Source organism: Orbicella faveolata, unplaced genomic scaffold (genome assembly GCF_042242905.1).
Source record: "Orbicella faveolata isolate gen_17 unplaced genomic scaffold, um_ofav_v1 contig_25, whole genome shotgun sequence".
Lineage (NCBI taxonomy): Eukaryota > Metazoa > Cnidaria > Anthozoa > Scleractinia > Merulinidae > Orbicella > Orbicella faveolata.
In genome coordinates this window covers 29271961-29297359 of record NW_028301553.1, presented here as the reverse complement: position 1 = coordinate 29297359, position 25399 = coordinate 29271961, and the positions used below count along the sequence as shown (strand labels likewise).

Genomic DNA, 25399 nt, shown 5'->3' with positions numbered 1-25399 from the left:
ATTTCAATGAATCTCATCGCCTCGAAAGACAGTCTATAAACGATCATGTTTGCGAAATCAGAATTTCATTATTTCATGGTTGTACTCGTCAAACGTCGTGCGAGAATTTAAAATTCCCGAAGAATGTTGTTTTCTGTTTCGAAATAAACCTGTACGAATGCAAATTCTGCCGCCACTGTGTAATCCCTTGGGGGGCTGCTCGCTTACGTTTTGTCACACCAGTGTTGATTTCCACCAATCACAAAAGAGAACAGGCGGACTTGCCTGGGCTTGTCCTGTCAAAACAACGTTCTTTTCATCCCGGAGAAGTGTCCTTTTTTCCGAATGATTGAATTAACGCCGAGCCACCTCGTCTCAAATTGAACATTCTTCGCGCAATGCGGCCGTCGTGCTGGAAAAGCAACGATCTTTTCCGCTCTGAGTTTTGTAACGGCGAGTTTGGGTTGAAAGAGCTTGCGCCCGGTTTATTGACATCTGGATATGCATGTGTATCATGGGTTTTGTTATTGGTTAATTGATCTTTGACCAATCAAGCGTTGCGCGATTGGACGTGGCACGGACCGGCGGAAGACTTTCTGTGCTAGATACGTTACAGGCTCGCTTTCGAGGGACGAAACTGACGAAATGGAGTTTAAAACCTTGGTAAGTACACCTGCATTTCAATGGTTTACCTTCACGACACATGCAAAGTAAACTTTTGTTGTTTGCTTACGAAATGCATAGCTAACTATTAGAAGATTCGATAATTTTCCGCGCGCGCTAATTTGCTAAGCATGTTTTGGTGGGCCAAAAGCCTCGTGTACACTGGAGGAATCAGTGACATTTTAAGCAGCTTTTACTGTTTATGGCCGTCGGTTTGGACCACAATATTCCCTGTTTACGTATGAAATCTTTGACTCTTCGGGGAAATTTTACAAGGTCAAACTATGCTATATTTTTCCCTGTGGTTTAGTGACGGAAACTGAGACAGTTGTGCACAAAAGAGACATATGTCTCAGTCGCTATGGTCAGCCATAAACCTAACTTTGCTCGACAAGGCAAGTTTCAACTTGCCCGTTTAAGGAAGAAATTAGCAACTAAAATTTACCACTCCTGAAGCTTAAAATGAAATGTTTCCTCGCTATTTTAGTGGATACACATTTGAATTTACACGATGGAATCAATTTGGTACGAAGGAATCTCCTTAGTCAGCAATTCTAGGGCGGTTAACGTCGGCCTCGAGTGAACTCTATTTCAGAGAGGCACCCCGAACAGGCAAACCGTCTCAAACGCTCGCAATCCTACATGAAAGTTCTTGCTCTGGAAACTCTATTGCGACGATCCCAGGGAAAGATTTGTGATTATTTCTCGTCGTCTCTACCAAATTCGTTCTGTGCTGTGCTTGGGGACGACTGCCGATGGAGGTACAGCAGTTAAAACCTTTGGAGAAATCGGCCCATTTCAATTTCTTTTAACTTAGAGAGGATTTCACTAAAAGATCAATAAAGAGTATATTAGGCTTGAAGTTTATTTTGAATCAAACTTTTGGAGTATTAGTGAATCATTTCATCGTTGACTGTTAAGTTAACTGAGAATCGTTCAGTCAGGAATATTCAAGGCCGATTCAACTCAACACTCTGATTGCCCGGGACATGTTCGTCGGCTTCTTTTGCTGTAAAATTATCAGTGAAAGTAACTAACGTCTACAAGGTTAGCTCGACTATTTAATCGGGAGGCAAAGCACGCTAGCCGAACACTTTGTAACGGAACTGAAAATACAGTAAACTGATTCTCTATCAAATACACGAGAAAGCAAGAGTACGTTTTTCGACAAATTAGAAATAGTTAAGCATAATATAGATTCCTGTTCAGGAGATTTCCGGGCATATATTTTTATTCATCTTATGGTTTGTTTTAGATCAGATTCGTTTCGATTTTTTACATCAGTAATAATCGCCACCATTGCATCAGAAAAAGTTTAGCCATCCTGTTAATGATAAGACAATAGCAATGACTTTACTTTGACAAAACATCGTTTAGCCCCCAACCGTATTTCTCAGTTGGGTATAAAAATACGAGAATTATCGATACACAGAACGCGATTGTCTCTATTTTCAATAAAAAAAGTACCATCTTCAAAACTTTGTTTTTCTTATATTCGACTTAAAATCTGTCGACACACGTGTATTTTGAATGTAAATTCGGAAAGGTCGCTCGTTCACTGGACTCGTAAATGCAACAAGCGTATTAAAACAATCTCTTCTTAAGCGTGGTTCTTTTCGAATGAAACATTTAAAAACGGAAAAACGATCCTCTTGCCTTGAGAATCCAGTTTTTCTTATGTCAAAATATACACCGTAGAAAGCGATAAATTTCAAAACAATTTTCGATTATCAATATCGCGCCGTATAATAATTATTTTCATGCACTATGTAAAAGATCTCTTAGTTTAGTTTGGTTTGCGGCAATCAGTTGCCTTGCACTAAACCCACGTTACGTTTTAGAGCAATACGCACATATTCTTAACATTAAAAGTACTTCAAATACTGGTAACAAATAACACGTTTCTCCAAAATCATGTTTCCCTGCTTGTTTTCAGTTTAACCCTTCAATACAGTTCGTCAATCGGCAGATAATATGGGGACTTAAATACCGAATTAGGCGTCTGCTATCGCAAAGCTTACGGTGTTAATCTCAACACAAGTGGGATAAAGTCAAGGATTTATATTGGGTTAATCTCAAAAATCAGTCACGAATTTTAAGTCGAACATTTTTCGCTGTTGCTGTGTAAAAATAAGCAATCTTTCAATTGATATGCCTTCCAATTACCTTTGCAATACAGCAATTTTTATTGTAGAACGAAAAAGCACTGAATAGCTCTTCGTAAAATTTGCCAGTAATCGAAGACACTGGGATATTGCGAAACCTTATAGGGTTTAGCTCCAAACGGAATTTTCTTCATATTACTTCTCTAATGAATCTCAATGAAATGTGAACTCTGCCGGAATTTCGGTTTCATTTTCAAGGGGAAAAGGGCTGCTTTACGATTTGCTGAAGTTGCGAGTTTCGAAACATTTTTTTTGCAAACCCAATGTAGTACTTGTGTTCCCGATATGTTTTGATTTTTTGTTGGCTTCTTTCCTCAAGCCTTTAAAATCCATGGTAAAATTTTAGTTATAGCTCCAGCAATAAGGAAAGTTTATTAAGAAAAATGTTCAATTTACAATTTAAGTATGCGACTTTCTGAAACCTCACGACAAGACAACAACATGAAATAACTGCCTAACTAAAATAAAGAAGTTAAAAGGTTAAGTCAAATCGTTTATATGTTGCTGCAACAAATATGATATGAAGTTAAATAGCTTGACAGTTCTGGTAAAACATGAACTGACGAGTAACGGCTCGTTGGAACATTTCCCTGCGCTTCGAAAATAACTGTCAACATGTTTTATTATTATTATTATTATTATTTTATTGCAACTTTATCCTTTATGTACAATCGTTGATAAAACATCTTGCTTTCAAGCAGATCTTTTTTCTTGACGTAGTTTGTTTCTTTCACTTTTCACACTACAAATCTCAACCGTTATTTTTTTTTTCTCTCTCTACTTGGTAATGGAGTCAAGGTGACCTCGAAAGGCCGTAGTTTACTTTCGCTTCTTTTTGTAATCAAAAGCTTGTTTCGGCATTTCAATCACTATTTGTGATAATGATGTTATCAAAGCTTTCGTGATGCATGTCGCTTTGTTAACTTCTCGTTAAACCATTCAACTCTTCATGGATTTTTAAAAAAAGTGATCCTGCTCTAGCTGTAGTAGTTATTCGAAGCCACAAGACTGCCGAGTAACAGTAATAGTGTCTAACTAGAAAGCATTTAGTTGAAGTGTGATTTAGAATTCGTGCGCTTTTCAAATCCGCGTTTAAGAGTTTTGGCACAATGGACTGACTCACACAGAGCGAAGAAACCTTTCTATGCTTTTATAATAAACATATAATAATAAAGCAACTTCATTCAAAAGCCATTTTAATCAATTTTTAGATATACTGTACAGTGTATTTTCAGAGACCTAGATTTCGAATTACCAAAATGAGCTATCACTACTACTTACCTACATTTTCACAAGCCATAATTTTTATTCGCAAGTGAACCGGTTTCTAAAATGCTTTACAGAAAGCTTTGTAGTTCGTTGTATTATCACATCATAAAGAAGTTCCTAGATATCAAAAGAAGTCAGTCCACTGCACAGTCATAAAATATAAAGTAGCTACGATTTATTTGTTGGCTTCGCTTTTCTGTGTGTCTTCAACAAATTGTTTACCAAGTGGATTTATTATATAAGACAAACTCTTCTTCTTCAAAATACATTATTTTCTTGTCTAGGGCTCCATTTCATTTCTCCATCACCATTACAGGGATCAGGGTCTTTTTTACCTCGTGATTAAAAGTACTTCAACAATGAACTGTTTCATTTATAAAGGTTTTCACGAGGTATACAGAATGTATGTAGGTCATTTCTGTCTAGTTTTTCCTTCGTGTTCCTGAACGAAGTTTTCGTTCAGGACTGTAACTTTTGCTGCTTGTGTACTTGAAACTAAGTTCGTCAACATGGCAATTTACCCTGGTAAGTTGTCGACGGGTAGTTTAGCTGCAAAAGCCGTTCATTTACATTTTTTTCTTCCCCGTCTTCATTCAACAACAACGCTATGGGTGAAGGAATTGAACGTCCGGAAAGAAATTCTCGTACACTTATTTTTTTCTTTACCGTTTAGCTTTCAACTGGGTCCTTTGTTACTTCAGTCCTTTCCGGCTATGTGAATAGTTGAAGAAAACATTTTGTGAAATGACTTTATAAATTGTTTAGTTTATGAAGATTTAGACAAAACGCTTTCTAGTTAGACTAATGCTACTGAGATATTTGCACGGGTTCTCTTTAGCTTGAGAAACTATTTAAGACCGCCTGAATCATCTGATCCGATCTGGTTCGTTTTTAAATAGTTTTCTCTCGGCATATTAATATATCTTTTAGTTTTTACTACTTCAGTTTACCATATGATTGACTTTATTTCTGCATGTTCACAAAATACGCGTTGTTTGGCTTAACACTTTTTGTGGCATGCAACAATTCTGCAGGCTTGATTTAAAGCAAATAGTCTTGAATTGGCATATTGCACCTTGTTAGTTAACCGTCTTCCATTGATGTCCGCAGACTGGAGTAAACATTGTTATATTCTTCTTATATCTCTGCGTTTTATCTCCGGTAAGCTGAACAATAATGTTTGTTAATTTAAGGGTCGGAAACTGATGATGTTGCTATAAAAGTCAACAGTTTATTGTACTATAACTGCCCATAATAGAGCACATTGTTTTCATTTTATTGGCTTTGAAGTATCCAGTTTATTCTAAATTCAGCTTTCATGGTAATGACAGATTTAAACAGGCGAACGAAAGGTCGTTTATTTATTTAGTCTCTTACAGTGAAGAGAGATTCTATACCTTGAGCCAATCAAACGTTGTTTTTGGCTGATAAAGGTGACAGAAGGCAATTTGCCAGATAGATCTTTGCTTCAATACCTAAGGGAATAAATACTGTACTCCTTTTCGTTTCGTTTTGTTGTGATCTAAATTCATATGAAGTTAAAACTTGAAGCAACGTTGGCTTTTAAGATAATTGTTAGAACTTTCTTCGAGTGATAAGACTCGCAGAGAGACTAAGGGAAGGTTTCTTGTCAGCGTTTAACAGGCCCCTGCAAACACCCATGACTTTTAATACTACATGACTGTAAGAAGACGTAGGGAGATACTTATAATTCGTCAGCTCCAGCATGATATACAACTTACTGCAGTAAGAGAGTAATCTAAGAGTTCTGTAGCTTTTTCTAGCTGTTCACTTGAAGATTCTGCCGTGTACTTACATGTAAATGCTGTTGGTGAATTTACTCAGGGTGTAAACGTAACCAGGGAATCTTAGACATGCAAGCATGAAGACAAATTATGCGTCCGAAATTCATGTACTTGCTAATGACAAATAAAGGTAACGAGAAAACGAGTTGAATTCGACTAGAATACACCCTTTCAGCGAACAGCGAGAACATGAGAAACGAAAAGCATCCAGCACAACTTTTGCGAGCAATCCATAAGCATAAATCACTTAGAGGAAATTATTTAGCAGCTTCTTTCCGCTTCAGTGTAGTATAATATATTAGACGAAATCACCGTGAATTTCATCTAGTTGCGTTTTTCCATCAGTGTTGTACCGTTTGGCTCTTCTCGCAAGCTCGATTTAAAGTGAAAGCCTTTTAAATGTTGAATCGCTATATACGAATTGTGGCAAGTTTTTGCGACCGTGGAAGTTCGGGGGCGGGTGTGACGCAAGGCAGTACAATGGCTAAAAAGATATGCCTGTTGCTCCGTTGTGTTGTCCTTGTTTGAAAAGTAGAAATATTGACTCAGATAATTTCACCATTTCTCGCTATGCAGATGCGCTACAAAACTTATGAGTAAATTCTCAGGCAAATTTGGCAACATAATGAGCTCTCGTCCTGGCTCAACTTGAAAATTGAGTAAAGCTGTTTTATTTTGTAGTTTAATTTAAGGTTTGCCTAAAAGATGGGAGAATGAAATTTACTAAACGTTTTAAAAGAAAGATTATAGCTATGTAACCTTTTGTGTCCAACGCAAAATTCAGTGTAAACAGACATCACGGTTATATTCTATAGGGATTTTGCGAGCAATTATGACACTGATTCAATGTATGTGAATTAGCGTAATTTAAGTTGCCATTAACTCAGCAAAAAAGGACAGAATGTTTAAGAAGACTAATACAGATAGTGTAATACAGGTGTAAAAGAATCGCATGTTTACTGAAAATTCTAAGTTAAGCTAGTTTGAGCATTCATATGTTTTGAATAGTTCTTAATTGTTTATATATTAAAAATTGTATTTGTCCACAATCATTATTAAGGATTTCATTGATGCTTGGTTTGAATAAATGAAGTTTGTACTTGTATTAATTCATCGTTTTCACAGCAAATGGGATTTTAGAGGGTTCAAACCGCCAAAAATGTCAGACCTCATTATTCCCTTTGCGTGTTGCAAAATCTTCGTTATCAGCATTCTTTCAAAACGTGTTATAAAATAGAGTATAGTTTGATTAATTAAAACAACAACAAAAATAATAATTAGTGTGTTCAGGTTATGTAGGGAGAAAAAATGTTCTCCAATACTAAACAATTTCTTACTGTATTTAAAACATATCTATTAAATAGAACAAAATACAACTCCAGTCGCTTTAAAAAAAGTTGAAGCCTCTGGTGCGGTTTTTGTAATTTCTTGCTAATTTGATCCTACTCCCCGAAAACGAAAATAGAAACAAAAGGAAAAGAAGAATGGCACATGTATACTGACTGTATCTTGTCATCGGCTTAAAGTAGCAATTCAAGTTACTGAAATTTATGCGTTACAATTAAACATGGTGTAGTAATTTATTTGCTGTGCAAGAATTGTATGTAGCACTGAAGTAAGAAGTAATTGTATTATATTTGTTAGTAGTGCAATTAATCGTGTTACATGTAAGTAGAGTAAGTGATCGTATTATAGTAATGTAAGTAATTAATGTAAGTGTTAGGATTGTAAGTGGCGCAAGTAATTGTATTGTTCAACGAGTCAGTTTGACAATAATGACCTGTCAGTATAAAGCAGTTTTAAAGAGCGAAGATCAAAGTATCATTTTTTTCAACACGCCTATCTTGCGCTGTAGCTTTTAGCCAATCAAAGCAAAGATAGCGCGGGGATGCAAGCTGGTTTAGGCGTATTTTCCCGCCTTTTTTGCACCGGCAACACGTTTTGTCCTCAGGCTCTGATTATTTCGTTCATCCCAGCATTTGTTGCTATTGATAATGATTGACTGTCTAATGCACTTCTCTTTTTCCATTGTTTTAGGTTGTGTTCACAGTTTTCACCCTTCTGGGTACGATGTTTGCGCTCCACTGCCCTAAAGATTATTTTGATGGCAAAGACTTCTGTTGCCAACTCTGTCCAGTGGGCACTTTCCTAAAACATCGGTGCAACGAGAGCAAAGGAAGTTCCTTTTGTGAGCCATGCCCGGTAAGATTCCCTATAGACTGTTTCCGAGTTACCTTGTGGCTCTGTTTCAAAACCTTTCATATGAAAATGAGTGTGATATCCATGAAAATAAACCTGTAGGGGGTACACATTTCCATACGACTGGATTTGCATTAAGACGCGTTTTGGCACAGAGGCAAAAGGCAACTTGGAAATGGCCTATTTCTTTAATAAATTACAGTAGTTCATTTTCTTTTCTTTATCTCTTTTTATTGGTTTTAAATTATTACCTAATACTTTGCTATGGGCCATACTTAAGGCCAAAAAAATTTGGAGCGATATATTTTGATCATTGTTTTTCTTGAGTGAGGATTTGTTGTATGCTTTGTTTTTGTATGGGACTTGTTGCCCTTTTACAGATCATCTCTACCATATTGTTTGACTTTGACCAGTTCTTAATTTTTCTTTTAGTTATAGTATGCTTGTCTGTGTCATTTGCTTGTTACAAATTATTTTCCTTGAGTTATTGTCCTCTAAGATCAAGAATGAATACCGATAGTCATGTTATTCATGTCTTTTTATTTCGTTTTTCTTCCACAGCGGGAAACATTCATGGATAAAAAGAACAACAGCACTGAATGCGATCCCTGTAAGAAGTGTGGCCCATCCCAGGTTGCACTGGAGTCTTGCAAGCCGAGTCGTAACAGAGAATGTGGCTGTGAGCCGGGGAAGTACCATGACCCATCTTTCTTGTATTGCATGGATTGTAGCAAGTGTGCTGTCGGGGAGGGGGTGTTGTCCCCGTGTACGCAGACATCCAACACTAAGTGTCAACCATGTCCTCAGGTTTGTATGCTAGCAATAAATTTCTCCTTTTTGGTGTGGAATATTCATAAACGCATGACCTAGGAGTGGTGGGTAGAGGGGGGAGGGGGGGGGGGGCTGCAGTTCATCAGCTACGGAAATTATGTAATTTTTCACGTAAAAAATGACAAAAATTCAGGCAAAAATTGACAAAAATTGAGATAACTGATAGCTGTCATTAAGTCTGCAGGCTTTGAATATAACTATTTTTGAAATCATAGCAGTTTCATTAGATGTAAGAAATGTGAACGATTTTGTTTTCCATGCAATTTGACTGCGTTTGCATCCCGATTTCAACACTAACGCATTCGGGCATCGCGAATTTTTTTCGGGCAAGAAGGTCAAACCCCCCCCCCCCCTCCCCCATCCCCAAGTCCGTAGGGGTCCGTACGCCTATAGGGATATTAAACAAGTAAACAGTTATTTACACTCACAAAAATAGCTCTACAAAATGGTCTTTCCCCCTCACCCCCTGAACAGTGTCCGACCTAGGGTTAGGGTAAGGGTTAGGGTAACCATAACTCTAAGACCCAACAATGTCTGGGAGGAGAGAGAAAATAGCACTTCTGCTATTATTGAACAGCAAGTGTCCCAAACGTTACGGTCAGGATCTTAGATACTTGAAGTTTGACATGGTAAAGCAATTAATTTATATATATTTTCTCACTACGTACGTGTAGGGTACCTTCTCGGATAAAGTCAGCCTTAATGAGCCATGTACTCCTTGCTCGAAATGTGATGGTACTGGTATCGAAGAAGAGTGCAACGCGTCACACAATACTATCTGTTCACGAGCAAATATTACTCAAAGTAAAATCCAGACATCAAAAACCGTTCCCACTGGTAAGGGAGTTGTTATTAACCATGTACAGAGATTTATTACACATTGAACTCACTATCTCTCTTCTGATTGGCCGAAAGCGTACAGTGAATTTTCGAAATCAACGCCTGTGACGTCATCTAGCTGCAGATTATATAATAATCATGTCATTTATGACCGCAGTACATGATTTCTAAGGCCCAGTTCAGACGTCGTGCTTCTGTCGTGCCGAACTAAATTGCAATTAGGTTTGACTGTAGCACGGCTGGAAAACAACTGTGATTCAGACGTCGTGCCAGAGTCGAACCAAATTCTGGATATACTGATACCTCGTAACAATTGTCCTCCTAACTCCCCGTGGGAACGCAATCTCGCCAAATACATTAATATAATTATGAATTTTGTTTAACGCGGCAGAAGCACGGCGTTTGAATCACTGCCGTGCCAGAGTCGTGTAGCACGGCAGAGCTTGTCGAACTTAATTGCTTGCCGAACTTAATTCAAAAGTTTGATTCAGACGCCGTGCTTCTGCCGTGCTTTTGTCGAACATAATTCCTGAATTTAGTTCGGCACGGCAAAGGCACGATGTCTGAACTGGGCCTAAGGGTAATCGTGTCAAGTTCGCGCGCTTTGTGTTGCTAACCGTCAGTGAAGAAGCAAAAACACGACTTCCATTTTTTTCGTTCAACGTATAATAAAACAATTATTAGATTCGGTTTCTGTGATATCCAGAATAATCAAGGTCTCGGTAGGTGATAACCCCTACCCCGACCTTGATTATTCTAGATGTCACAAAAACCTCATCCAATAATTGTTTATAAAAACATGATTTTTCACAATTATCTTTGTAAATCAGTAATCGTACATTTTCGACAATACTCGTCAGTCTTCGGAAAACGCGACATTGTTTTCGGACAGCCTTCGGATTATGCTGCTTGAATCGTTTGCTTTCTTTGGTAAGAAAATAATAATCAGGAAAATTCTTCAACTCTTCGAAAGTGATCGAACCCGGACTGATTTTTTACCTTAGTTATTTTTCCTCCTCCGTTAGGTAGCTGTCGTGACACCGCCATGACAACCAGCGCAGGCTATCATTATTTAAACTTAAAGCGGAATCATAAAAATGTTGTCATCAATCCTCACCGAAAAGTTACAAAGCTGAAATCATAATTCACTTGAATTCTAAATTACCTAAACGATCAGTCCCAGGTTGTTTACGACCTTTGCCTGACATCCTCGTTTCGTGCATGCCGCGTGCGAGGAACACATGCGCGACGCATGATATTTTTTTCAAAGCAACGGCCAATCAATATTACAATGGGAACTTATGAGTGTGACGTGAACAACACCAAGCGCGGGAAAGCAATGACTCGATCGCGCTTGGCTTTTGATCTTTTTTTTTTTTGATTGGTTGAGTAGTTGGTGCGAATCTTTAAACCAATCGCAGAGCGTACTGAAGTAACGTCAAAGACCTTTCGGGTCATTCTCGGTTGAAGACACTTTCTTATACTATTTTAATCCATCTTTTGCAGTTCCTCTCACGGCTTCCGGGCCAGCAAATGGAGGAAGTTCGCTCGGGCCACTGGAGACGGAAAAAAACAATAAAATGAGCTACATCATTGGAATTTCTGTCGCCATTCTCGTAGTTTCTGGTATTGGAGTCGCCATATTTTGCTTGTTGAGGAGGCGTTGTGATGAGAGAATCATAGTCAATGATCCTGCAGGTACGTAGAGCAGAATTGAACTCAAAAGTGTTTCGTTTATAATTCCTTATACTCCTTAAGACTTGTGAACAAGCTGCGACGTCGCTGGCAACAGATTTGGTCGATGAGGCAACATGCAGCCATAATCCATACAACATATGTTGACTTCGAAGCAAGTTCTCACCCTGGTTGTTCTAAGGCTGGATAACGCTATCCACCGGATTAATCACTATCCGACGGATAAACCTCACTATCCACTGGACAGTGATTCATCCACTGTATAGCATTATCCACCTTTCGAACCACCCAGACCTAATGTTTAGATTTACAAAACTGTGACCTTTGTTGTCGCCCTGAACCGCAAGTAGCTAAAACTATTGCTCTGTGAGGAAAAAAATCAAAGCAATGAAGAGAAACTATCGTGTTTGCGGTCCAAGATTTGTTATCCAAGAGGTGCGAGAATAGCTCATGGCTTTGCTAGACCACTTACGCGCAACTGTTCCAACACACGACCCGGTGAAAACATTACACCTTCAATTGTGTGCCCGGGGCTTTGCATTACACTTATGACGTAACAAAACCAGCTGCTCAGAACAAAACGTTTTCCCGCGGGACCGTTACTTGAGTCTGCCACGCAATATTTTCCCCGATACGAGCGTTGCGTGACCACAAAGTAACGCCCGCGAAAAAGGCCATCAAGAAACAAACCCTGTGAAAAGGATTTATGTTTTAACTTGCTTCTTATTTTTAGGAAGAGAAGAACCCAAGTATGACATAGTTCCTCAAACGACTTCAGAGACACCCGCCCACGCGCGTTCATCTCACGGTTTGAGAGGCAGGCGCACCAATAACGCGAAGTCCAGTGGACAGCAACGAGACTCTGACTCCCAGGGAAGTAGCGGCTCGTTACAGGGCGTCAGCATTGGAAATGGAAAAAGTGAGCATCAATCTGTTGATTGTCAATGTAGTTTAACGTGTTACTTCCGCGTTCCTCTCGTAGAGTGAAAAGAAACACGCGCGAGTTATTGCGTGTCGCACGTGATCTTTTAGATTTCCCAGGTGTAATCTTATTCAGATTGAGAACAACTGCTGGCCAGAAGAATTGTTTTTTCGACAGCTGCGCATGTCTGTAACGTTGCATAAAACGCAGTGTTCTGGTGGTTTGTCTGTCATTCTTGTCGTTAGAGGCTGCGACTCGTTTGGTCAGTACCTGACCAAACGAATCGAAGCTCAGAGTTCCAAAATGGTTAGTATGCCTGGTAAGGTCTGCTTTCCAGTCTTTTTTATTCTTTAACATTGCATCTGTCCAATCAAGGATGCCACCGACTAATTTTGTAGCAAATCTTAGAAAAACATTCCAGGGGTAGTAACGATATTTCTGGTCACGCACGTGTCGCCTGTAACGAGGCATGAAGCTCCTTCGATCCTTGAGCTGCAAAATGCTTTAACCTTATAGACTGGCATGTTAGCTTGCGTATACCACAACCATTTATCCTTGTGTTTTTTCGGCGTTCGCTCGTTCGATCACTGATCACGAGCCGAAATTTTGACAACCTTTTTGGCCAAAATCCAGTAATAAATTGCCATTGGTGTCTGTTATTATCTCGCAGATAAGACCTTGGTTCGTGATCTTCCCTCGAATGTGTTCATTGAGTTGGGAAGACTTCTCAACCCCAAATCAAGCAAAAACTGGGTAACGCTGGCGGGGCATCTCGGCTTCACTGCAAATGAGGTCAAAAACATGGCGCTCTGTCCAGAGGAAGCCACTCAGAGAACGCTTGAGGAATGGGGCCAGAGAGACGGTTCGACGGTCGACGTGCTCTTAAGTGTTTTTAAAAAAATGAAACGCGACGATTGTGTGCAAGTGTTAAAACAATGGGACAGCTAAAGTGCCGCGCAAGACTGGACTGAAACGAGAGGAACTGTGATGTCTGTGACGAGGCGCTAAACTTCAGAGAACGTTTTCGTAAGTTCTGCCTCATGAAACTTCGTTTACCCTAGGTTAGTCGAGGAATGCCTTGACTTTCTTGAAAAGCTCTTATGGCGGAGTCCTCCCAAAGGATTAACGGAAAGTTAATCGGAAATGTACGGCAGATGTTTGGTCAGGTGGCTGAGAATTCAGTTCTTCCAAAAGAGGATGAATCGCTCATTCATCCTCAGGATGAATCAGGATCAATCACTCATTTCAGCCTTATTCCCAAGGCAATACTTCTCAAGTTATTTTAAAGATAGTACCCAGTTCTCCCGCGGATGCTACCACGCGCGTTGCGAGGATGCTTTCGTGAAGGATTAAAATGAGTGTAAATGTTTTTGGGCTGAACACGTGAGCAACATTTACGTCACAAGATTTGCTATATTTAGGCCCTCCTGAAATTTTCTCAACTAGGAGTGACCTACTAATAACTTGAGATGGAGGTATTACCTTAGGAATAACGCCTTAACGGTGGCCTAACTCTCGTACCTGTTAGATTTTCGGAAGATGCAACTTCGCCGAAAGAGACATTTTCCAGCTCGTCGGCAAGTTGTTAAGGTCGGCACACACGAGGTGACTACTCCCTGCAACCAGTCCCCAGAGAGTTCACACGAAGGGACTGGTCGCAGGGACTTGTCCAACGAACAGTTCACACGAAGCGTTTTGAGGAACAAGCCGCAGGCGACTTGACCCTAAAATTCAAACCAGTTTGAATTCGTGCGACTAGTCGCAGGGTCCAAATTTTAGTCCCTGCGACTAAATTTTATGGTAAAAATGGCTAGTTCACACGATGGGAATTGTCCCCGCGACTAGTTGCAATCCCCTTGTGCGTGCCGACCTTCAGGTTCCGGGGCCACTCCCATCAGGGGGGTGCTCGTCGTGCCTTTTAGGGGTTAAAAAAGCGTTCTGGTAGCTCTTAGAATGTTCAGCTTCGAAAGGTCCGCAACGAGAGCTTTTGCGGTGCCTTTCAGGGTATTGAACCGAAACAAGAGATATTTGAAAATCAACTGACTTTTGATTTTGTCTCAGAATTGGTGCCTCTTAGCGGTGAAAACTTTCAAGCCACGCCCACTAAACAACATCTTGGTACCTCTTAAGGGTTCTTTTCAAAATTTCCGACGAGCACTCCTGGCCTTTTTATAGGGGAGTCCCCCCGGAAGTTAGGTTACCCATGAACAAACTTAATAGTTGAACTGAAAAAAAGCTTGTTCCGTTTACATAGCGAACGACAAGAGCACTACTGGATCCCTGAGGGGGGTGGGGCGAGGGTGGGTGGACACCTAAAAAGGAAACGAAGTTACGAGAAAGGGAGAAACTTAAATTAGCCGGATATTTTTATATCGTTTTGGATGCGTGCAAAGGAAATTAGGAGTAAGTTCGTTGGTGAGAATATTTGAGGTGAGGCAGATTTTATTCACAACTTCCCGTAGAGTTTCTTTTTCGTGTCTGGCCCGTTTCCTCGCCCTCTTCCCCCCATCCCCAGGAGCCCCACGAATTGCCAAGATGCTGATAAGCGAGAAGAAAAAACAAAAAAAGATAAAAAATGCATTTAAATTGTTACTGTTGGCCTGAAGTAGGCCTGGATATGGGACAGCGTAATGAAAGAGAAGTGTCTCTACACCTACTGAATAATTCTTCTGCTCGAAAGTCTGAGCATCGATCGAAAAAGTCTTTTATACTGAAGCGCATCTCCACATAGATTCACGTTTAGTGTTTGAATGGTTGCTTTGTTGTCAGGTTTATGCCAGCGTGAACTCAAAAGCAAGGAACTTAAGCAACGAAGACTACGCCCAGTCAAAAATGAATTTAAATTTTACCAGCGAAATTCGCAATTGTCTAGATTTGTTCAGTACGCCAATGGCTCTAAAAAGTGCTAAGGCTTCATATGTAATGGCAGCCTCCAGTCCGTTCCTCAGACTACGTAGAACTTGGTCTTTTCACCTTCTTGCTTTTCAGAGGAAGTCAAAAAAATTATGTACAAGGATTTATAACGCAGGTGCACAGCCATTGTTTCGCTCAGTAAATATTTTGTTTGGTGGCGTTTTCATTGCCGTCGTCGTCATAGCTTGCTTACTCTCCCTAGCGTGCAACAGGCAATCATCAGGGACCGCTCTGGTCTTCTTAGAGGAGGTCATCAATATGGAAGTTTTGGGGTTGAATTGCAGGCCTCTCGTCTGCAGAAACCTTACTGAACCTCGTTTCCAGGAGGGGGAAAGAGAACCTGGGAACGAGGTTGTTTTCACTGACATCACATTATCATGCACGTACATCTAAAACAAAGTTATGCAAAACACCTATTTTCTCAAGGAAGTAACTCTCTGTACATTCGGCCTTCAAAGCAACTCACTAGAGCAGTTGTCATTTGAGCGTCGTAAAACCAAAACTTAGTTTATCACCTTGGTTAATTGCAAACGACACGGAAAATCCAATGAAGTCAATGAACCAATCAAAACCCGTAGTAAATGCATGTAGCTGACGCAAAGCCCGGGAAAACGTGCCTGCGCGAGTCGCGATTGGTTTTGGTTTGACTTGTGATTGGATGAAAACGTGGCGCGAGTTTTTTAAGCCAACCGTGTAGCGTATGATGCAAAACCAATTACGTTTCGACACAAGTGAAAACAAGACATAAACCGCTATTGTACGGTATTGATGAGCTCAAAACCACATTAATTTATTTAACACTAGTTTGCTACTGACATGATTTGCACTGATTGCAAATGAAAAGAGTTTAATTTGAAATAATTATTAAGGTTATTCTATCCGTTTAGAATATGCTGAACGAAAGAAAAACAGAGTATTGTATGTTTAAAAAACTATTGAGTCGCATGAAATAATTTAGACCGATTTCTATAATAATTAGATTGTAAGAAAATAACGAAAATGTGGAAAAAGTTTACGTTCTCAAAGAATTCTATTGTAGAGTGAAAAAGGTCAACAAAGACAGAAATTCGAATGGGAGTTGTTATTTTTATACCTTTTTGCTCCAAGATTGAAAAGTTATTGCGCCCATTTATAAAGTATAGAAGGATGTATTTTTGGTCAATTGGACACATAGTTGTAGAAGAAAATGTTTATCGTTGAAAGAAAAAATGTTACATGTAACCGAAACGAAGGCTTTGGGAAAGTATATATTTGTAATGGTAGTGTAAATATTTTTAGAAATGATTCAACAAGTAACTTAATTTTCTCTAAATAAAAGCCCGACCACTGTTGCACATAACTTAAACTAAGTTCCCTCTGTCCGTCTGTCCTTCCAACCTTCCTGTCTACCTGCCTGCCTTACTTGCTTGCGTACACACTTACGCTTCAACTTCGGAAGAAGAATGATTTAATCAGCTCGTTTCGCCGCCCCCCCCCCCTTCCTGGAGGGAGGCTAGTGTCTTGTTTATTACCCCCCCCCCCCTTTTATTGCATTCCCGATGTAAACTGACATTCTTGATGTAACCGCCGCCCCCTCTACCGACTCGCGGTTGTGCTGCACGCCGCGCCATCCGAACTGAAAGAGACTGCTAAAATTTCATCTTCACCAACGCAAAGGAGAAATATTGAGATAAGTTTGAAATATAGCTTTCGTTGAACTAGCGTGAGGTCCGCATTAGGTATTTATTCGTCGCATTCTTTTCTTTTTTACAAGGCAGTTACTAACCTCGCCTTCGGCTCGTTCACCAACTATCACAGGAAAATAAACATTTCAAGGTGAAAAGATTGGACAAAACTGCCTTCAACACATTTCTCACGTTCGGTTTGCTTCTCCGGGGTTATCTGAATGCTTCTGTTGTCAAAATCTATGTTAGAGGTGAGCTTCTCTAATGTTTTGCTTTTTACAACTAGGTAACATTCATTCTCATAACACTATATTGTGCCGTTGTGATTGTTCCGGAAACGTCGCACAACCAAAGAGCAACCATTGTCTTAAATTTTAATTCTTTGATCGCTTTTTCCTGGGGAAAATTAAGCGACGAATAGCGTGGATTGCGTGAGGAAATATATGTTTAGCTAAGTATAAGGCACGTCCTCGCGCCCCCTCCAAAAAAAATAATAAACATATAGAAATGCAAGAAACGTGATTTTTATAGATAAAAGTTTCACTTGAACCCAATGAGTAAACTTCCTGTTCCTCAATATGGTAACAAAGCGAGATGGCAATGAGTGATAAAATAGATCAGAACGCATTTATAATTTGCGTTGAAGTTTCTTTGCAGAATGAAACGTAATATTGAGATGCTATCGAAAATTTGTTGGTGTTTATACGCTTTCATCGCTTCTTTGGGTCAGCTATTTTTTGTTTTTTGGTTTCTGTCCTGGTCTCAGTTTTCGTGAGGTTTTTACTAACAATCTGTTTTCGTTGTGAGCGACTATCGGACAGCTGTTGATGACATCTTTCTGTTTCTTTTGTATGTGATTGCATTTTGAGGGACCACAAAACTTAATTGGAATTCTTTCATAAAATTTGTCACGTACCATTTTTTAATAACAAAAATATTCGAATGTTTCCCACTTCTTTCCGTTTCTTTTGTATGTTGTTGTTAATACGAGGGACCATTACGTCGATGTCTGTCAGAAATATAGTCGAATATTTTTGTTATTAATAAAAAGGTACGTGACAAATGTTACAAATGAAATGCAATTAATTTTGTAAGCCAGTCTTACGTTGAATAGCGAATTGAAAAAACTTTTTCAAAGTTATGACAAGATTGGTTATTTGATCTGCCATTGCAGAACAATAACTTGGAATACAATCAGTTGATTTTGAGGGTGGTTTTTCATTATTTCTGATTTTTTTAATTTCTAGGCACATAGTAATGTCAATAGTATAGGCAAGCAGAACGTAATTTGCAAACGAAATTGAAGAGCTTGAAGGTAAGAAGAACACTTTTTTGCTGCTAGTTCCTTCTAAGCTGATATTATTCTGACAGAAATGTGAAGTGGGCAATAACGCCGGGTCTATGGCATTTTGTTCAATTTGCCGTTCAGTAAAACTGACTTTAATTTCATTTCTTTTGTCTAGTTTACAAAAGATTATCTCCGCCTACAAGGCTAACAGACAAAACAGATGAATTTTATAAAGACTTCGCATTAAAATATTACTTTGCGAGCAATAATTAAATAAATATGTATTGAAAAACTGCCAAGATCAAAGTTATTTTTCCGTCGCAGCAGATCGATCGATACGGTAAGAACCAAACCTGTTATCGTTTCGAAAGACAGAACACAACACTTTCCCAGCTATGGCGGTTGGTTTTCCTCGTTTTCAAATAAGTCTTCAGGATTTAACGGATCTTTTGAACAAGAGCCAGAAGAGCTAAATTTTCGGATTGCAAATGGCGTAATCCTCATTTTTCTCTGCCTTACGACACTGTTGGGGAACTCAGCCATTCTGATCACAATTTGGAAGACATCTTCGTTGCATTCGGCGGCGAACATCTTACTCGCAAATCTGGCCGTCTCAGACCTTACCGTTGGCTTCCTTCTGGAGCCTTTCTTTATAGCTAACATTTTAATAACAGTGAAATACACTGTACATGTCTTTTTACTTTACAACATTGTGGCGGCATTTTTGAGTGTTGCTTCTTTCATTACTGTCACAGCAATTGGAATCGAGCGCTTGCTTGCTCTTCAGTTCCATTTGCGCTACCATGCAGTGGTGACGCCGTTTCGTGTCACTGGGGTTGTTATTTTTATTTGGGCTCTTTCTAGTGTTATTGCGTTCTCCAGCCTGTGGGATTCAAGCGTACTTCATGATGTCTTATCAGCTACTTTTATCAGCCTTCTTGTTGGAAACTTAATCGTTTACATGAAAATCTATCTCGTCGTTCGACGCCATCAGAGACAGATTCAACAACAGCAGGGGAATGTCAATTTCAGGGTTTCAAGATTCAAGAAAACTGCTTTAAACTCATTCTTCGTGTATATTTTACTTCTTTTTTGTTATTCGCCTTACGTGTTTGTCACCAACATGGCCTTTGCTGGCCTAAACTTTTCGCCGAGTGTATATTTTACTGTTATTACATTGATTTACCTTAATTCGTCTCAGTAAACACTGCATTGCACTGTTGGCGAGATCGTGAGATTCGCACAGTCGTGAAGAAACTGCTGTTTCGTCGTTGATTTTAAAAGGTATTTTTCAGAAAGACCGCCTTTAGCTGGGAGAATTCAGTTGAGTTTTTACAAACCTATGAACTATTTATTAGGACTCATTTATTTATCAAAACGCAAGGTAAAAGCCCTGAAAACGGTGTTTTCACTCTGAAAACGCATCAAATCTTTTCCTCTCACATTACGCCGGAGAAATTGAAAACGCAACAATTACCAGTCATTTTCAAGGATTTGTGTTTGACGAAAACTCGGTCAGGACTAGTCTCCTTCGCAGCCGTTATTAGAGTCGTCACGCAACGCTCCTCCCCACTAGCGTTGCGTGACGACCCTAATAACGGCTGCGAAGGAGACTAGGTCAGGGCAGGCTCCTGGTCCGGAAAATCACATGATTATCGTGGTACCATCGATCGTCTTCGAAATACTCCATTTTCAAAATGTTTCCAGCAACACGAAAACGAAAAGCCGGCCCTTTTTCAAATTCCTCTGGTTTGAAGAGCGTTTTCGAAAAGCTCCACTTTCGTGATGGATTACTGTGGACTGTAGGCCTAACCGTAGAAACAAAGCTGCCTCTTCAAATTTTTCCGTAGTGGTGTAGACGGTGCTTTATTCCGAAGGCAACCTCAAAAGGCAAACCTGATCGAGTTATGTTTTAGACGTGGTCCCAATTCTCCCTCGAATAATTTTACCGCGTGTGTTGCGTGGATGTTTTCGTGGAAGGTGAAGCCACCTTTTCGAAGCCGGGAGTGAAAAGTTAAGGCTCCGTACCCCGTATCCATTGTGTACAAAAGTGACCAAAACTTTGGGCACATCCGCAGTCACGAGGGTCTCAACGGCGTGGTGGCTTTTAAGGCTAACGGTTAATTTGTTTTCCTTACAGTAATCAGAAATAGCAGTAAGCAGAAACAGAAAATTAATTATCATTGTTTTCAAAAGTTACTACGATTATCAGTCGAGTAAGGCGCGACGAAAGTTTGGTCATCGGGTTTTAACGTGAAAATCGTGTTGTTGTCACGTGCAACTGGCTCCGTTTCCAGTGACAATTTGTCGGCTTTGACGTCATTAGCAGCAAAGCGCGCGAAATTGTAAGCGACGCCACAGGCGACGCACGGCCGTTGATATTGTTACCAATGGAAACGAGGTAAGTTGCCCGTGACAACACCGTAATTTTAAGTCCAAAAATTCGTAACCAAACTTCCCTCGTGCCTTACTCAACTGATAATCGTAGGAAAACTTAGCTTTCATTGTTTAAATTAAAAAGTTAAGGGCATATTTGACTTCTGTATATGTAAAACATATTTGAAACATAAAACATAAATATTTGTAAAACATATTTTACACGTATGGTCTTAGGACCATTCCGGGACGGAAAAAGCAAGTATTTTAAGAACTATAGACTAACATAGCTTTCAAGCCACTCGACAAAACACAAAAAATTTTTTGACGAGAGACCATGAAACTTTCATTTTAGTGGCTAAAATTGTTTTACTTTTAATTTTTTTTACGGATAACGTTTAAAATTTTCCAATTTTTACGCTAATGCTATTTTTTTGGCTCGTTTTACGGCTAACGCATAATCCCAGAAGACCCACATTCCTGGCAGCTGATCGAACTCAGTAAACAGTAATTCGGTAACGCGCATGGGCAACCGGTTATTTGCGGATGGCGTGAGTTATGGTCTCTGTTGAAAAGAGAGAGAGTAGAAAAAAAATTAAAATGATTAATTAATGACGGTTTATAATTAACAGTCTGGCAAGCTTGAATTTAAATAGTAATATGTGACGCTGTTGTGGAGATGAGCTGAAATAAAATTGATTTCGAAAGCATGGTCTAAATCCAGGATTGTATTCCAAATCGTATGCTTAATAACAAAAACGCTTTCAGAAATATCGAATTTTGATAATTTTCAATTGCTTTTCCGTTCTCTTTTTAAGGAAAATTAACAAGGACCTCACACCAAGAAAACTTAGCCTTTTTTGTCGCAATCTCTGCCTTTTGATGTCGTGATGTCGTTTGTATTACAATTGTGGTTGTTTTGTAAACCTCATGGATTTATAGAATGAATATCGAATAGGGAGACTTAACACACAGCACCAACGAGCAATAAAGGTGTAGTTACAGAATTTCAAACTGAAAGAAGCTTATTTACCGAACGTGCAGACATATATCGCCTTTGCTATTGACATCTGCCATATTCCCGGCGTCAAACAAATCAAAAATTAATAAACCGCAGTAAAGTTAATTAATAGTTGCATTTCTTGAGCAAACCATCAAAAGGACAACAAAAACGGCGAAACCTTTAAAAGAGCTAAAGCTCATATCAGCCATGGAAAATAGTAATTCAACACAACCTACCAACAATTCTGACAAGAACGACTCAGGTACAGACGGAATTCATGAAGAAGAACTTAATTTCAAGGTAACAATCTACGGTAATCAATGTCATTCTCTCCTTCGTGGCGCTGTTCGGAAACTCTTTGATCCTAATAACAGTTTGGAAGACATTTTCTTTACATTCAGCGGCGAACATCTTACTGGCAAGTCTTGCTGTATCGGACCTCGCTGTTGACGAGGTTGTCCAGCCCCTTTTTGCAGTAAACATTCTGAGCGGAAAGTACCTTTTGACTTAGGCGTTAACGTTTTAGGTCCCTTCCTGACTATCGGGGCTTTTTTCGCCATTGTCAGCTGCATTGCAGCAGTTGCAGTGGATCGATTACTCGCTCTTCAGTTATATAATTACACTTGAGATATCATGCAGTAGTGACGCCGTTTCGTGTGATATGGCTAGTTATTTTCCTCTGGGTATCTGCTGGTATTTTCGCCAGCACGAAACACTGGATTGCAAGTGCTATACCTGTTGCGATAATTAGCCTTCTTGTTGAAAACTTTCTTGTTTATTTGAAAATCTATCTCCTCGTTCGACGCCATCAGAGACAGTTTTAGTGTATGCATCAACAACAAGGGGCAACTAACGAGAACATTTTGTGCAGAAAAAGTCAGCTATGAACGCATTTCTCGTTTACATTTAACTGCTGTGTTTCTACGAGCCTCTTTCCCTCATGATACTTGCAGGTGTAACCATTTCATTAAATCGTTTCATCACAGCTTTCACAGTGATTTTCCTCGATTCTTCTCCAAACCCTTTATTGTGCTGCTGGCGATACCTAGAGATTCACACCGCCACGAAAAAATTGTTCTTCCATTAATTCTATGGAGGGCCTGAAGCATAAGCGTTCGAGCTGGGGAACCGGGAGGGGGGAGAGCGGGGAGCTGCAGCTGCGGAAATTATGAAATTTTTCGGGAAAAAATTGGCAAAAATTGAGACTGCTGATAGAGGTCATTCAGTATGCAAGCTTTCGACGTAACTATTTTAGAAATTATAGCAGTTTCCTTAGATGGAAGAATCGCGATAGTTTTCGTTTTTCATGTAATTTTGAGTGCGTTTGCACCTCGATTTCATCACTCACGCATTCGGGCATTGCGTAATTTTTTCGGGCGAGAAGGTCAAATTTCAGGCGCGCCAGCCGTATGCAAGGTAGAACCTTTTTCAGGCATTGTTAAGGGAATTCGATGTATGCAATACTTTTACAAATAGGAGTATGGAGTCACGATAAATGAACTTCATGATTCAATATCAAACTACCCTTTGTTGCAAACGCGAATTTAATCAAAGGGATCCTTAAACTCTCTGGATAGTTTACTAAGATGAGGAAAGCCAAAGATCTAGATTAGATTCTTCACCAAATGATTCATCCCTTCCGCAAAAGATTTATTGCACTTAATTCCAACAATCCAACCAAGTTACTGTACTAGGCTGGGTTATAATGTTCAACTGTTTAAGATATTTCTGTATTATTTGTTACCGTGTCGTATCTGATAATTTTTGCTCCAGTGCAAAATGCTATTTACGTGCTGCTTTGTGAACTTGGTGAAGGACTTAACGCTAGACAAGAAAATAATTTTGCAACACAAAGGTACTTCGAAATAGAAATAATGGTGATTTGTCTGTTCTGTTCATCTTGTGAGCTACGTTAACTAGGGTCTGCATGTCAGGAACAATTAACACACAAGCATATGAGCATAAGAGAGTTAATTCCGTTTTAAAAAAGTCACAAAACGTGTTGCGTAGCTCACAAGATAAAACATCCAAAAAAAGTCACAGAACATCCACGGGGAGTGAACAGGGGGTAGTCAAAATGAGAACGGAAGGAAAAGAGGGTAAAGTATTGCAAAAAGGAAAAGCTTGAAAACGTCTCAATTAAAGGAACTTGCCACAGGCATAACTTTGACAGTTTGCTTCAGTCATAATCTTTTCAGGGACATTACTTCAGTCAACAAAAATACCTCAAGAACTAGATAGCTCTTCCCGAGCTGTTCCAAGCCTCAAATTTCCAGTTGTTTCATTAGGGATATCACTTCCTGGTCTACGAGCTAAGCGGTTCCTCCTTAGCCACCCCTGGTTGGTACAAAATGTAGATGATTCCCTGAAGTGTCACGTGGTACGTTCTTGTCAAAGAGCTGCATAGATCCTTTGGGACCTTTAGGACTGCAAGTTTCGACTGTGATTTTGTCAGCAGGTGAGCAACTAACTGACTGGTACAGTGAACAAGAGCTGTTGACATTTCAGTATCTTTGTAATGAGATGATTCACTTCACTCAGGTTTGAGCACGTGCTTCGTAAAAACTAAAATCTTAAATGAAAAGGTCGAGCATCTTAAATTAAATTAACATCATCTTAAACTTTGTACAGTAGGTCATCTCATTTTAAGGCACCGAGGCTTAAAATAAGATATTTATATCTTATTTTAAGAATGTTAAGATCTTATTCTGTATAAGATTCTTAACTGTCTTATTTTAAGATTTGTATTACGTCTTAAATTAAGATGTAACAAGAGATGATCAAGGTAAGAGAGTGAATCCCTCATATAGGTCCTCTAACTTAGGTAATCCCTCTTAAGTTATTTTTAGACATTGTACCCAGTTCTTCCGCGGATATTACTCGTGCGTTGCCTGGATGTTTTCGTGGAGGATCTGTTTATGTTTCGTTTCGTTTCGTTTCAAAGCAAAGGGAAATCTCCAACGCTGTGGGGATGTCCCCTGTGATATTTGGATTACGAGCAAAGGAACTTCTGCTCTCGGTATGTTTTAATACATTTCGAAACTTTAATAAGAGTTTAAATAAGAGACGGATGTCCCTTGTACAAACAACAACTGAATGAACGGCAGAGGAATGAGTAGACAACTGAACGAGTGCAAAGCAAACAAACGCCCAAGCACAATCTTGGCAACCGATCAAACAGATGGTCGAAAGTGCAGGCAGACGCTCGCTGCCCAAGTAGCAAAAGCAGTTTAAGCAGCAACGGCAACAACGCCAAAGGCAACATCGATTAAAAAACGACTTAATATTTAACCTACGAATCTCGCGGGAATTTATATTCAGTCAGTTTGTCTATGCTGTCAGAAACATCCCAAACAGAATATGTAAGACAGCGTCAAAATTCGAAAAAGAAATTTTGAAAATTGGCCGTCGTATAGTTCACGTTCTCTCGAATATGCAGAATGTGGCTATTTCACGTTGTTGTTTTGTGACTTTTCATAAACAACGGCAAAGAAATGAACAGAAAACACAGCCATTGTATTAACTGCAGTTGCCGTTAAAGTTTGCGTAATTAAACTCCCTAGAACCGACTAAACAGCCAAATACTGAACAGCCAAAGTAGAAAACATTCCTGCTATGAAACGAAATCAAAACATATGAAATGACGTTCCCGCCATTTCGTCTCAGGTAGTTTCGAGAAAGTCACTTCGGCTGTCCACGCATCGCGCGAGTAGCATCCTCGGAAGAACTGGGTACCATGTCTAAAAATAACTTAAGAGGGATTACCTTAGTTAGAGGACCTATATGA

At 39.5% G+C, this 25399-nt stretch overlaps 1 protein-coding gene and 2 pseudogenes across 1 annotated transcript; all 3 read left to right on the top strand.

Annotated features, from left to right (window-relative positions):
- The first annotated feature begins 282 nt into the window (after window positions 1-282).
- Window positions 283-16620, top strand: LOC110041458 (tumor necrosis factor receptor superfamily member 16-like). Its single transcript, XM_020746742.2, has 7 exons — window positions 283-642; window positions 7919-8083; window positions 8642-8887; window positions 9586-9748; window positions 11258-11449; window positions 12180-12365; window positions 13039-16620. The coding sequence occupies exons 1-7, from the start codon at window positions 625-627 to the stop codon at window positions 13314-13316; spliced, it is 1248 nt and encodes a 415-aa protein (XP_020602401.2). The 5' UTR covers window positions 283-624; the 3' UTR covers window positions 13317-16620.
- On the top strand, window positions 13469-19707 carry LOC149109797 (adenosine receptor A2b-like; annotated as a pseudogene).
- Window positions 19708-21819: 2112 nt separating this feature from the next.
- LOC149109796 (5-hydroxytryptamine receptor 1B-like) lies at window positions 21820-22746 on the top strand (annotated as a pseudogene).
- Window positions 22747-25399: the final 2653 nt, after the last annotated feature.

Excerpts from the sequence above, each read along its gene's own strand:
- LOC110041458 (XM_020746742.2), top strand. Across the intron at positions 8,888-9,585 it reads AGTGTCAACCATGTCCTCAG|GGTACCTTCTCGGATAAAGT; the intron begins GTTTGTATGCTA and ends ACGTACGTGTAG. Across the intron at positions 9,749-11,257 it reads ATCAAAAACCGTTCCCACTG|TTCCTCTCACGGCTTCCGGG; the intron begins GTAAGGGAGTTG and ends CATCTTTTGCAG.